A 13,337-nucleotide genomic window follows, 5' to 3' on the forward strand; every position below is an offset into this window, starting at 1 on the left:
CCCCGACTGGAGCACCGCGCCCCAGGACCCGACCCAAGATCAGGGGCTCAGCCCGTGCGCCCCGGGTCACTGCGTGGAGGGCGGGCTCCTCACTGCCCGCCCGCCCGCCTTCGGGGCTTTCCCTTGCGGGCTCTTCTCTTGGGGTCGTCACCCTGAACTCTCTGTAACCGCCAACACCCACCCGGCCCTTGTCTCTGGCCAGCGAAGTGGTTCCTCCCGGCCCACTGACCAACCGGGCCCCCGAGCCCTGAGCACGTGACACCCCCGTCTGCCCTCCGGCCCCTGCGGAAACCCGAGGAGGCCTCTGGGGTTGGGCGGAAGGCTTGGGAAGGGAGGGCGGGGGAGAGGGGGAACTGCCCCATAGCTCTCTCGCGACCTGGGGCGGGAGGTGGCGCTGAAACACCCTGGATGGCCTCTATCCCTCTATCCTCACTAGACATCTCGGCCCTGGGCTCTTAGCAGGTGCTTCTCTGGATTCCAACCTTTCCTGTCCTTCCAGAACGCCGGGCCCATTCTAGGCAACTTGAGCTCACCAACTTTTACTCCATCCCCAGGTCAGGTCCACCTGCCATTTACCAATCACACCCCATCCCAATTGTTTTTCTGTTCCTGGTCAACTCTTCTTTCCCAAGGATGCCCCGCCCCTGGAGCTGATCCATTCATCTCTTCTATGAAGGAAGTATTTGGTTCTGTGTCCCAGACATCTCAGGTTGCGTACCCAACCCCATTGTGGCCACTAGCTCTCAGTTTCCTAATCTAGGAACCAGAGGTATTGGTCATACAGACCTTTCTAGGGCCTCTACACCTCTGTTCCCAGCCTTGGCCCCTACCTGGTATATGGAGTGCCTGCTTCAAGCAAAGACTAGGAGTGGCCCCTCTATCTATTCCACCTGTTATCCAGCTTAGCCTTCAAAGCCCGGAATGAGCTAAAGGCATGCCTGCTCCCAGGAAAAAGAGGGGCTTCTATGTGAACTTTCAGCCTGATGCTTCCATGTGAGCTTTCTCTCTGGGGTCTGTCCTAGACCTGAACCAGATGCTCCCAGAGGGTAAAGCCACCATCCTTCCCACAGCCTAGCGATCAAAGGCCATTCCAGGATCCCACTGGGTTGATGAGTAGTAACAAGATCCCCCAGAAGGCTCTTCCCCTCCCTCCGTGCCTGCCTGCCTGCCTGCTGCCATGAATCAGCAGCTCAAGGCCAGCCAGGGCAGCTTTGCGCCTGGGCTGCTGCTAGTGGCACATTCACAAGCAACCACGAGTGAGCAGGGGAAGCCAGGCCACTCAAGCCACATCTGCCTGTATCCTGTGTCCTTAATGCCCTTCATGCCTCTGGCCACCCACCAATATTCTTCCAAAATCTCCCCAGTCCCCTCCCTCTGTAGGGGACTAATCCAGATCAGGGTTTGGAACTAGAGCCATGTATTTGATTCTACTCCCTCTCCTGATCCCCAACACTGGACTTGGCTCTGGTCTTCTGGGTTTCCCCCCTGGACCAGCTGCCAGATGGAGGTGTCTAGAGGTCCAAGATTCAGGACATGGACATGATACATGAGCTGGCTGTACCCTGGGCTGAAGCAGCCTTTTTGCCTTAGCCAGGAAGGAAAGGAAAGCTATTTCCCATATCCTGTCCAGTCCCCGAGGAAGAACTGGCCTTTCCTCCAGAGCCAATCCCACATCATCACCCCACCCAAGAGCCAGCCTCATCATTGAGTAAGAGGGAGCCAAGTCTACCTGCTGATCCCAATGCACATAAAACAGTAGGGACCAATGTGGGATGGCTATCACACCATTTTTCCCCTGCAACCTTTGGGTCTTATCCAGCACTGGCCTCCTAGGTTCTTGACCCCTCTACAGAGGAGATACGATGGTACCAGAAATGGCCACTGCTCTCACTGAGTGATCAAGGGGGTGCAACAAATGCCAAGTCTATGGGACCAGCTGGAAGTGGACCATGCACAGAGATCCACCCCTAACCCCGCCCCAGGCAGCAGGAGCAGCAAAAGCAATGGGGTCTGGAGCCTTTCACACAAGAGCAAGAGGAAAACCCCTTTATTGTGCACCCTTGGTGCAGGCACTTGACATCCAGAGTCCCCTGATCCCCGATAGAAAGAGATAATCATCTCTTCAGGGGGGAGCCACACCCCCAACATGTCTTCAAACAGGGTCCTACCTCAAAAGTTTCTTGGTCAGCTCCTCTCTGGGGAAAGGGGAGATAAGGGATGACTCACTGACCACAGCATGCCAGCTGTGGTAGCTATACAAGGGTAGGTGGAGGTAGAATGTGGGCAGATATTTGTCAGCTTTGAATCAAGGTTCAGGGGCAAGAATGTCCAAGTTCACATCCATGGGTGCTGTCCACTTAGAATCCTTGAGATTAGACCCCCCCTACTTCACCAGATTCCCAGCTGGCGTTGTGTCCTTGTGCCTCAGGATCCTGCAGCAGCCCTACACCCTAGCAGAAAGTCCTGGTTTTTTCTCAGACGAATGGATCTTGGCACCTCTCAGAGAAGTAGTCTATTTCACGCTGGGTCTCAAGACCCATTAGGCAACAGGAACTTGGGGGAGGGGAGGCAAGAGTGTCTCCATCTTAGGTGCCCTACCAGAAATGGCTGCTGACCCTTACGTGCTCGTACACATCAGTACATGCCTGCATGTTCTCTGATGTGTATACCAGCAATATACATTCATGCCCATTTGCCCACATGTCACAGGCAAACAAAGCTGCAGCCAGCTTTTCGGATTAGATATCTGGTGATGGTCTCTGCCTTGACACCACCAGGGGAAACTAACTCCACTCAGTTGGATGGGGGCACTGGCCCTGCCTCAGCTTTCAGCCACACACTTCCAGGTTGAGCTGCTCCAACCACTGTGACTCCCACCCCACCCCCAGAGTCTCCAGGGGCCATGGCCTGTTTGTCTTCTTCCCAATCCAGATAGTTCTCAAGAGCAGAAGTGATTCAGACAAGGACACACTCAGATTCCACACACTGAGGTCCCAAGGAGAACCTGGGTGGATCAAGGTAGGCCCAGAAACACTACTGCCCAGGCTCCAACACATAATGGCAGGCATATGTACACATTCGTGCCTTCGTGTGTGTATATGTGTAGAGTTCTCTCACGTCAAGGAGTCCCAGGTTAAGTGTCAGGGCTGCCTGAGAGGCACCTTTTGAGAAAAAAACTGGAGAGCTGAGGAAAGGGGACAGGCTCAAGCCTCCCCTCGGGCAATGCCTCACTGTTCAATCTCATGGGTACCAGGTAGCTGGGATGGCTCCAGGGGCTTGAAGCTAAGGACTTCCTGGTAAGTTAGCTCTAGAGGAATGAAAAGAAGGGGTAAGATTGTGCTGTTGCCCATCTGCATGTGTGGCATCTGCTTCCCAGCCCACATCTACCACTCCCTAAGCTGAAAACCAGAGCCCGCCCCACACTGCCCTCCAAGCCTCTGACATACACACCATACACATACACACACCTTTACATGTCTCACTCTGGAGTACAGGCATGTTGTTTCCCCCTCCCAGGCCACTTGGGGATAATTTCTGGGGAGTTTCTTGCATGAAACAGGTAAAATCTTGCTCTGAGAAAATGCAGCTCACAGACTTCCTGGGCACTTCTCCCTCTCCCCTGCCCCCTGCCCTGTGCTCACCCTTCCACTCCTCTAGTGTGCGCTCCTTGGCCTCAACACTTTCATCATAGGGCTCAGCCTCTGGCTCATCATCAGGGTCATGGTACTGGCTGAAGTATGCATGGGCCAAGGCTTCAGCTGCACTGACCCTTTGGTCACTGTCTAGCACCAGCATCCTTCCAAGGAGGTCTACAGCTACAGGAGTGAGGGTTAGCACCACATCCAGTCTTGGATCTGAAGCCCAGCCAAGACCCAGTACCAGTCCTCACCCAGAGGGTTGGCTCCATGGAAGACACTGCTGAGGTCCTTCTGGGGCATGGGGGGCAGAGACTGTATGTATGTCCGGGCCTGGAGACACATAAGAAGGGTTTGGAGGGCTAATTACCCTCTATTCCCATAGCCCTAGACTGGGCAGAAGGCTTCAGGAGACGGCCCTGATGCATTCATTCCAACAGGCCTGGCAGGTGCCCCAGCAAGCCAGAGTCTTGCTCTCAAAGTCTGGGGGCTCCCTAGCTGGGCAGTGGTGGCCCATGCCTTTAATCCCAGTACTCAGGAGACAGAGGCAGGTGGATCTCTGAGTTCAAGGCCAGCCTGGTCTACAGAGCAAGTTCCAGGACTCCTGGGGCTACACAGAGAAAGCCTGTCTCCAAAAACAAAACAAAAACAACAAAAAAGTCTGGGGACTCGAGACCTCCACTTGGCTTCTGATAATGCCTGCAAAAGCCAAATAGTCAGAGCTTTCTCTCCCCTCACCTGCCTCCACCGTCTGTAGCCAGAGGAGTTTGTCAGTGTTGGTAGCTTTGTCTTCACTGTCTCTCCTACCTGGAAATGTCCTTCTGGTTCACCTGCTTCCCCCTGAAGGGGTTGGGTTTCTAGCACAAGCCCTATCCCACTCTGTCCATGTCCCCCATACAATGCCCATTTATCTGCACCCCAACCCCTCCCCAACATGACCTGTACTTGGTCAGCAGAACCAACAGATGGATGGATGGATGAAGGGATGGATGGATGGATGGATGGATGGATGGATGGATGGCTACTAACTTACATGCTCCGATGATATCTTTTCCAGAACCTCGGGGCTGGGTGTGCCAACCACCTCCATGATTCGCTTCAGCTGGTCAATGTCTATCTAGCTTAGGAAACACTTGATGTGGACCTGGGTGGTTCAGGACAGGGAGCCCCACCTGACATGGCATAAGAAGTAAGACTTTTAAAAAGGTCCAGAAACCACCCCTACCCTGTAGACTGGGACCCCAGCTTGACCCTGCTCTCCAAGGATACAGTCGTTTCCAGGAAAGAGGGCCTTTCCTTGAATCAGCTCAGCCATGATGCAGCCCACAGACCAGATGTCCACTGTTGGGGGAGAATAAGGAGACACTTTCAGCCTGCCAGTCCAAATCCTTCCTGTGGTGCTGGAGGAAGCCTGCCCAGTGACCCTCGGTCATATCCAGGACCTACGAGACCAGTAGAGCCCTTACTCTATACCCTACCCTGAGAAGAGGTCTGAGGATACCGGCCAAGCTAGAAGCCTTTCTAAAAGCTAGTCCCACCAAGCCCTTGCCCCTCACTCAGAGCTCCAGGCATGCTCTTCTCCCTTTTAGTCCTTCTTTCTACCCCCACCGATTTGTCACCTTCCCTAAACCTTGTTGTGAGCACTGCCTGCCCACCCTTACAGTACAAGACCACTGTTGAGGGTCTATGGTACCTGTCTGGTTGTAGTGCATCCAGTTCAGCATGATCTCTGGCGCCCGGTACCAACGTGTGGCCACATATCCAGTCATCTCCTCATCAGCTTGGCGCGCTAGCCCAAAGTCCAGGATCTGGAGTACCATAAGTGTTATGCAACTTCTTTGTGCAACCTACTTCTCTGTGCATCCCCGCTGCTCACACACCCCCACCAACATCCTTACCCTAAGCTCGCAGTCTTCATTCACCGCTACATTGCTGGGCTTCAGGTCCTGCAGGGTGGACCGGGTGTGAGTGAGGCAGCCATGAGCCTAGGCAGAGTGACTGACCCTCACCCTCGCCCACAGCTGCACCTACCCGGTGGATGATGCCTGCCGAGTGGATATACTGCAGGGGAGGGCACACCGGGTGAGTTCAGGCTCCATCCCTTTCTGCCCAACCCAGCGCTGTCGAGGCAACCCCAGAGCCCATGCGCCCCACCTTCAGCCCACGTAGCAGCTGGTAGACAAGGAACTGAACATGCTCATCGCTCAGTGCCTGACACTTGACGATGTTATTCAGGTCAGCGCCCATCAGGGTGGTCACCAGGTACCTGCGCCAGGATCAGGAGTTAAGAGAGTGTCTCACTACACCCTCCCCGACTAAGCTCCCAAGGCCATCACCACGCATGCCCGGGCCGCTCACACTTCGCTGAAATCCTCGATGGATGTGGCCGGCGTGAAGACGTCCAGAAGCCCTATGATCTGGGCAGGGAACCGAGGAAGGACCACAGCACAGCTGTAGGCAACGCCCCACTGGTCTGGGCCCCGCCTATGTGGAGGCGTACCCTCCAAAGGCCCCACCCCACCCACTTCGCTCCCGCCCCCACCGGGCGGTGTCGGTTGTTCAATCCCTACAACACTGGCCCGCTCTCTCACGTTCTCGTGCTTCAGGTGTTTGAGTAGGCGCAGCTCCCGGTAGGTCCTCCTTGCATGGATCAGCGATTGGAAAGGGCGAGACAGCTTCTTCACAGCCACCTTCTGGCGCAGACGCGCGTCGTAGGCTGAGCTGCAAGGTGGGCGAGTGAGGCGATGAGCGAGCGCCTGGCCCAGAGTCCACCCTGCACCGGAGTACAGGAGCAAGCCTCCGCTGCTGGCTCCTGGACCTAGGAGGCCTGTCCCTGCCTGCTCGCTCCGCGCTGTCTTCACGCCGCCCCTCTTGGACCTCCCTTAGGTGACCCCCTTGAGTAGACTGATCGTTCTCTGGTAGAGGTTTTTTTTGTTGTTGTTTTGTTTTTAATCTTTTCTTCTTGAGAAACCTAAGCCTCCACTCACAAGGAGGCTGTTGCATGGACAACACACTATGCCCACAAACACTCCCTCAGCAAGCAGGCCTCCTCCTTCCTCACGGACCCAGTGAACAAGGGAGGCTTGCCTAGAAAGCCATGGGAACCACACCCCCACGCCTCCGCACATCAGATTGAGGAAGGAAGAGGTGTTTATTGCATCCTAATTTATAATTGAAGCTGGACATGGTGGTTCATGCCTGTAATCCCAGCTCTTGGGAGACTGAAGCAAGAGAACTGAGATGAGGTCAAGACTAGATGGTGAAACACTTTCAAAACAAAAACAAAAAACCCCACACAATTTATAACTGAGTAACTGGGTGGTAGGATATGCTCATCCCCTGTGGGTTGGGGGGGCTCTCTGGCCCACTACCACCCCCCAGAGACTGGAGGACCCTCCACCTCTGTACCCTTTTTGTTTGTTTGGTTTTGGTTTTTGGAGACAAGGTATCTCTGTATAGCCCTGGCTGTTCTGGCACTCTCTATAGACAAGGCTGGCCTCGAACTCACAGAGATCCGTTGGCCTCTACCTCCTGAGTGCTGGGACTAAAGGCATGTGGACATGCCCTCTATTGGTGGGACCTAGCCCATCATGATCATGAGCTGTGGTCATAGGGCTTTTCCCCAAGTTCTGGTCCCACTGCTGTCAAGACTGGGGCAGTTATGAATCCACTGAAGGAGTCCAGCTAGCCACAGTCTCTCCCTATTGAGTCTCCTCATCTCAGGGGTGCACCCTTCCCTACAGTTAGTGGAGACAGGGTACCACCCATCCCCACTGGGCCAGGGAAGGCAAGGATGTTCATGGGACTAGAAAGTAAGGCAGAGAAGCCAGTTCCCCGTGATAAGCAGAGTGTCTAAACAGCTCCTGCAGAGAGGCATGAAGGGAGTGGCCACTAAATCAGCAGGCCCTGTTGCTCCACTGCATCTCAACAATCAAGTTACAAGGAGTTGGCATCCTAGCACCAACCTCAGGAGTGCAATTGAACAAGCCCAGGGTCACAGATCAGTGGAGACTGACCTCGGCCTCACTTGGGAAAGTTGGCTATCTCCCAGCAACTCCTAGATGTTCAACCCTGAACAATTTCATCTTAGTCAATGTCCAAGCCCCCTGCAAGGCATATGCCCCACATTTCTCTCCACCCTGTCTGTTCCCTGCCCCTTTCCTCCCTTCCTCTAAAGTATTGTTTGTTTGTTTGTTTTTTTTTTAATGGGATTTTGTGTAACCTCATCCCCCTCTACTTGCTGTGAGCATCCCAGACACAGCCTGTCTTTTTTCCTGTCTCCTGTTCCTTGGGTATTGGGGGGGTATCCTGTCTCTACTCAATGTGGACGGGAGTACACCCTAAGAGAAAGAGAAGCAAGAAGGAGATAAGGAGCAAATATCATCAGGAGAACAAGCTTATCCATCTCAGAGTGCTGTGATTATAGGCTAAGGCATGGGGCACAATCCCGTGACCAAGCTCACTCTGGGCCCTGTAAAAGCAGGACTGGTTTCCTCTGGGTTGAGTCTATACGATTTCATCAGAGCCCTGCTGTGAGGGATTTGACACAGGCTTCTGATGACAGACAGATGTCATTACAAGATCCAAGATTTGAGTCTCAACCCCCATCCCCAGGGCTGGGGTGTTAGCCCTTGACCAGCCTATCAACATGGACTATCTGCACCCATTCTCTAGTTCCGAGTGCCTGGGAGTTAGCTGGTTTCAACCACCAGGCACTCTACCCCGATCCCCGAGCCCTAGGTGTGGAGCTGTATTCTGAGATCCTTTGTTGGATAAACTGGGGTAGGGTGTAGACAAGATAGGTGTCTGATTTTGCTCAAGCCGTTGTCTGAGACTCCTAGGATACTGGAAGAGGGGGTAGGATCCATGGCAGAGCTTGATGCCTTCCGAAGAGGAGAGGTCTCCTCACGGCGCTGGGGGCCCCCTTTTCAAACACGCAAGTCTGGGGGCAGGTTAGACCCTGCAAGCTACTTAGACTCTGCCCCAAATAACCAGGATGGCAGTTCCATTTAGCGACCCCAGAGTCTTGCTCTCCCGCCAGCCAGCTGTGACGCCGCGGGATTCCGCCTTACTGGGAGAAACAAGGGATCGAAGATGGGGGTACGTTAGAGGAGCCCCTCCCTTCCAACCAGTGGAATCCAGTAGGAAAGTTTCCTCCGTGTCCCCTCCCCCCCCATTCATTCTTAAGAAGCGTGCCGGCCGGGGGCGGAGGCAGGGCGAGGCCCCTCCCCACGCCGGGAACCCCACGTCGCGCTGGAGGGTCGCGCACACTTTCCCGCCCAGCTCCCACCAGATCCTTGCTGGCCCCTACCAGACCGAGCCGTAGGCGCCGGACCCCACCGGGCGTAGGCCCTGCAGCCGCTGCGGCACCTCCCATACTGTTTTGTTCAGCTCCTGCCGGTAGAATCCTGTGCGCGGACCCGACATATCCGCAGCGGCAGCTGGAGCGAGCGCCCCGGAGTCCCGCGCAGCACCCGGCCCGCGCCCCACGCCCAGCAGGCGTGAGCACCGCTGAGCAAAGCGGGGTGGGGGTTGGGGGGCTGCGGCGCAGCAGGGCGGGGCGGCGGGGCGGGGCCGAGGCCCGGCGGATTTCCCCAGCCTGGCGACCGGGGGCGGGAAGCGGAGGGAGGGGTGGGGAGTACAAGGGGGTGCAGGAGATTTCCCGGAGACAGACGCGCGGCTTCCTGCCCCTGGATGACGGCGACAAAGGAGAAAGCCGTCTTCCCTCCCGTGGGGATGACGAGCGGACCTCTGGCTTGTTTCCTACATTCACCTTCTGCATGCCACGCGCTCCCCCTGCCCTTCCCCAGGTCCCAGTCCAGGCTCCTTCCTCAAAAATGAGGGAAAATTGTCAAAAGAGAGCTAGAGCACATGGTGAGAATACATTCAGAACAAAAAAAAACCTAGCCACGTTAAAAATTAAAGGCTCTAGATTAAAAACCAGCGCCATGGCGCTAACCCAGGGCCCCACTCTGGGAGGCGCGTTGTGGTCTGGGCGAGAAAGACGCCTCCGTTGGGCATTAGTGGTTCACCTCCTGACAGACTTTACCTTGGTGACAGAGCCTTCAGGAGACGATATCTACCCCACATCTTGCCCCAACCTGGGTCTAGAAGTTCCTGGAAGAGGTGAGCGCCCGACGGCCAGTCAGGACCAGGGACAGCAGCAGCACCATGGTTGAGGCCACAGGGTTTGGTCCCCAAATGGATTCTTTTTGATATTGGGTAATTTTCCTTCTTATGAAGCACTCACCTCACTGACGCCTGTGAAACGCACCCAGCCCTGACTTTCTCAGGCCACTAGCACAAGGCGGCCCAGCAGGTCTACCACCCAGGCAGGCGAAGTTCAGTTTGTCACCAAGTCTAGAAAACTCCCTTTTCCTGGTGTCCAAGGTGGATACTCCCATGTGCAGTAAGGCCTCACTAGTATGTGTCACTCTAGGACAGCAGTTCTCAACATGTGGGTCTCAAACCCTTAGGGGTCTCCCAAGACCATCAGAAAACACAGATTCCTAACAGCAAGATTACAGTTATGGAGTAGTAATGAAAATAATTTTATGGGTGGGGGCCACCGTAACATGAGAAACTCTATGAAAGGGTTAGGAAGGTTGAGAAACACTGCTCTAGACCCTACTTTTATTCACACTTAAAGGTGAACATGGAGCCAGGTGTCATGGTACACACCTTTAATCCTAGTACTCAGGAGGCAAAGGCAGATGGATCTCTGTGAGTTTAAAGCCAGATTGGTCAACATTGTGAGTTCCAGAACAGTGAGCACTATATATGAGAGACCTCCCCCCTCTTCCCTCTCTCTCTCTCTTTCTCTCTCTCCTCTCTCTCTCTCTCTCTCTCTCTCTCTCTCTCACTCTCACACACACACACACAACCAGCCTTGTCCCCAATAAAGAAAGTGAACATGGACTTAATGTGGAGGCTTCCATCTCTAATTCAAATGCTCAGGAAGCTGATCTGGAGGACCATAACAAGTTTAAGGCCTTTCTGAGCTACATAGAGAATTCAAAGCCACCTGAGCTTCAAAGTGAGACCCTGTCTCAAGGCAAAAAGAAAAAGAAAAGCCAAGTATGGTGGCATACATTTTTAACCCCAACACTGGGGGGAGAGAGGCAGGTGGATCTCTGTGAGTTCAAGGCTACCCTGATCTACAAAGCCAGTTCCAGGATAGCTAGAGCAACACAGAGAAACCCTGTCTTGAAAAACTAAAATAAATAAAAATAATACCAATATAATGTAAAATATAAATTAAAAATTAACCAAGCTGGGCAGTTGTGGTGCACGCCTTTAATCCCAGCACTCGGGAAGCAGAGGCAAGTAGACCTCTGTGAGTTGGAGGCCAGCCTGATCTACAGAGTGAGTTTCAGGACAGCCAGGACTACACAGAGAAACCCTGTGAAGAAACAAAGCAAAACAAAAATTGCCAACTAAACTAAAACAAGCCAATGAAGTACCAGGCTAATAGAAGTATCCACCCTGGTCTACAGCAGAGCAAGTTCCAGGACAGGCTCCAAAGCTACATAGAGAAACCCTGTCTCAAAAAAAAAAAAAAAAAAAAAAAAAAAAAGCAAAACAAATACCATGAATTAGTGAGGCACACCAAGTGACCAAGAAAATAGCTCCAAGCCTCAGTCTCTAGCCCCTCTCGCAAGACTTTGCCCAAGCCCTAGGCCATCCTTGGCATCAATTCCCCTCTGGGAGCCATTCTCAATCCTGGAGCCTAGCCAGAGAACCTGAGGGTGGCCCCAGCCCCCACTGCTCAGGACAATAAAAGCTCAGAAAGCACCTTTCCCAGGGGTGGGTTGAGGTTTTGTGCAAAGTTAATGGAGCTTCAGCTAAAGGCAGAGGAGGGGGGAACTGAGCCAGGGTGATGGTGGGGGGTTGGGAACCTTGACTGCACAGTAGCCAGGGGGGAGGGTAGTGGCCTTTGTCTGTACTGCCGCAGGGCAGGGCCAGGCAGTTACCAGGGTAACCTTCCTTGTTTCCTCCACATTCCCAAGGATGCCCAGTTTGGCTCAACTGGAGAAGTGGGGAAGGGGGCAGGATGAAGACTTGGGAAGCTAGTAGCCACCTACCCAGGAGAGTCTCAGATCAATTTTCCTAACTGCTTCCCTGCTAAGTCTGACCCTGGAAAGGGTCAGAGTGGACTACTGTTAGCCAGGAGTTAGGTCTAGCCAGGTTTAGCTCTCATACAGTTGTGATTCTCTCATCCTCAGTAAACTGCTCTGAACACCCTCTCCACCTGGCATGCCCACCCACAGGTACCAGGTGCCTTCTGAGGATTGTGTGGGATCAAACACTATAGGGAGTGGCCATCTGAGTTTAAGCTGGTAGTGAGGATAGCAACTACAAGGTAGCATTACAATAGCAGGTAGATAGATGTGTGGGGGTACCGGAGGGTGATGAGGGGGCTGCAACAGAAAAAGTCCAGGACCCTGTCTCTATCCTCCTCTATGATTTAGTGCCACCCCTAAATTCAATCCCATCTTCTGTTGCTGCCTATGCTCAAGTCCCCTTTTTCAATTAGACAGCTGTGATAGTTCCCCAGTGGTTAGCTTGTCCACTCAGATCCCAGATTCCGACAGTGGGTCAGAATGCATTTTGTAAAAGATAAATCTGGAAGGCACTGATTTAGGGGCAGCACTAAAGGTTGCCTACCACAGTCCTTTCTCATCCTCCGCCTCTGTCTCTAGTACAATGGAAAGAAAATGAAGACATATACAAAGATGGGTCATCCCTGGGTTTGTTGGTGATGCTGCTACAACTCAAAGCTGGTCTCATGCCCCTCCTATCCCTAAGCACTCCATTACAGAGGCCCGGGTTTTATTCTAGAGCAGGGCAAGCCCCGAATCTCTGTATACATCTGTCTACCCTTGGAGAAATGTGAGGAGTAAGGATGGACCCTCCACCTGGAAACTGTTGGGATTGATACCCACCCCAAAGCTCAGCAGTTTGTATGCTTCTGTCCAGTGAGAAGATGGTCTTAGGGGTCCATTCTGGAAGCCAGGTCTCAAGGTTCCCAGTTATTTTATCCCAGCTCAGCATTCCAAAACATGACCCCTTCACCCCTGGTGACTTAGTTATACTTAGTTGGACTTCTGGGCCAGCCATCTCTTCGGGAGAGCCTTGTGTTGAATCACAGTAGAAGCATCTCTTCAGAGGGTTGTTGGGGGATATTGGTTGTTGGCCTCATACTCCTTCTTGGGAGTCCCCATCAGGACTCCCCAGACATAGGATGTGCCAGTGCATTCTGGGACTAGTTCAGAAGGATGGGTGGGATCCATGGACAGCATTTAGATCCAGCCAGAATCAAACTGGACCACTTCACTTCCTGTTATGGAACACTGTCTTGAGTAGGTATCTGGAGAGCATGGGAGGCTCCCCAAGGGCAGACCCATTTGTCCAGCTTCTGTCTCATTCAGTACCCACAGCAGAAGTGCTTGTGGAGCTGGGTGTGGTGGCACACACCATTAACCTCAGAAACAGGCAGGCACATCTGAGTTCAAGGCCACTTCTGGTCTACAAAGAAAGTTCCAGGCCAGCCAGGGTTATACATTGATACTCTTTCCAAAAACCAAAAAGCTAACCAACAACAAAAAAACCTTGTGGAATTGATGAGGTTCTTACTGTGTGTGCATATCTCACACGAGCACTAGGGTACTGTCTAGGTCTCTGCCCTGCGCCTGGGATTAG

At 53.4% G+C, this 13,337-nt stretch overlaps 1 protein-coding gene across 2 annotated transcripts; it reads right to left on the reverse strand.

Annotated features, from left to right (window-relative positions):
* Positions 1 to 2,575: 2,575 nt before the first annotated feature.
* Positions 2,576 to 9,062, reverse strand: Mapk11 (mitogen-activated protein kinase 11). 2 transcript variants are annotated; one of them, XM_027396242.2, is made up of 12 exons: positions 8,947 to 9,062; positions 6,227 to 6,356; positions 5,994 to 6,052; positions 5,790 to 5,901; positions 5,667 to 5,696; positions 5,534 to 5,581; positions 5,329 to 5,443; positions 4,905 to 4,976; positions 4,669 to 4,748; positions 3,890 to 3,968; positions 3,642 to 3,815; positions 2,576 to 3,307 (listed from the first exon to the last, which is right to left on the reverse strand). In XM_027396242.2, the coding sequence occupies exons 1-12, from the start codon at positions 9,060 to 9,062 to the stop codon at positions 3,228 to 3,230; spliced, it is 1,095 nt and encodes a 364-aa protein (XP_027252043.1). In that variant the 3' UTR covers positions 2,576 to 3,227. The 2 variants fall into 2 exon arrangements, with proteins under 2 accessions (XP_027252043.1, XP_035295091.1); XM_035439200.1 differs by lacking the exon at positions 5,667 to 5,696.
* Positions 9,063 to 13,337: the final 4,275 nt, after the last annotated feature.

This window comes from Cricetulus griseus, chromosome 2 (assembly GCF_003668045.3).
Source record: "Cricetulus griseus strain 17A/GY chromosome 2, alternate assembly CriGri-PICRH-1.0, whole genome shotgun sequence".
NCBI classification, from domain to species: Eukaryota; Metazoa; Chordata; class Mammalia; order Rodentia; family Cricetidae; genus Cricetulus; species Cricetulus griseus.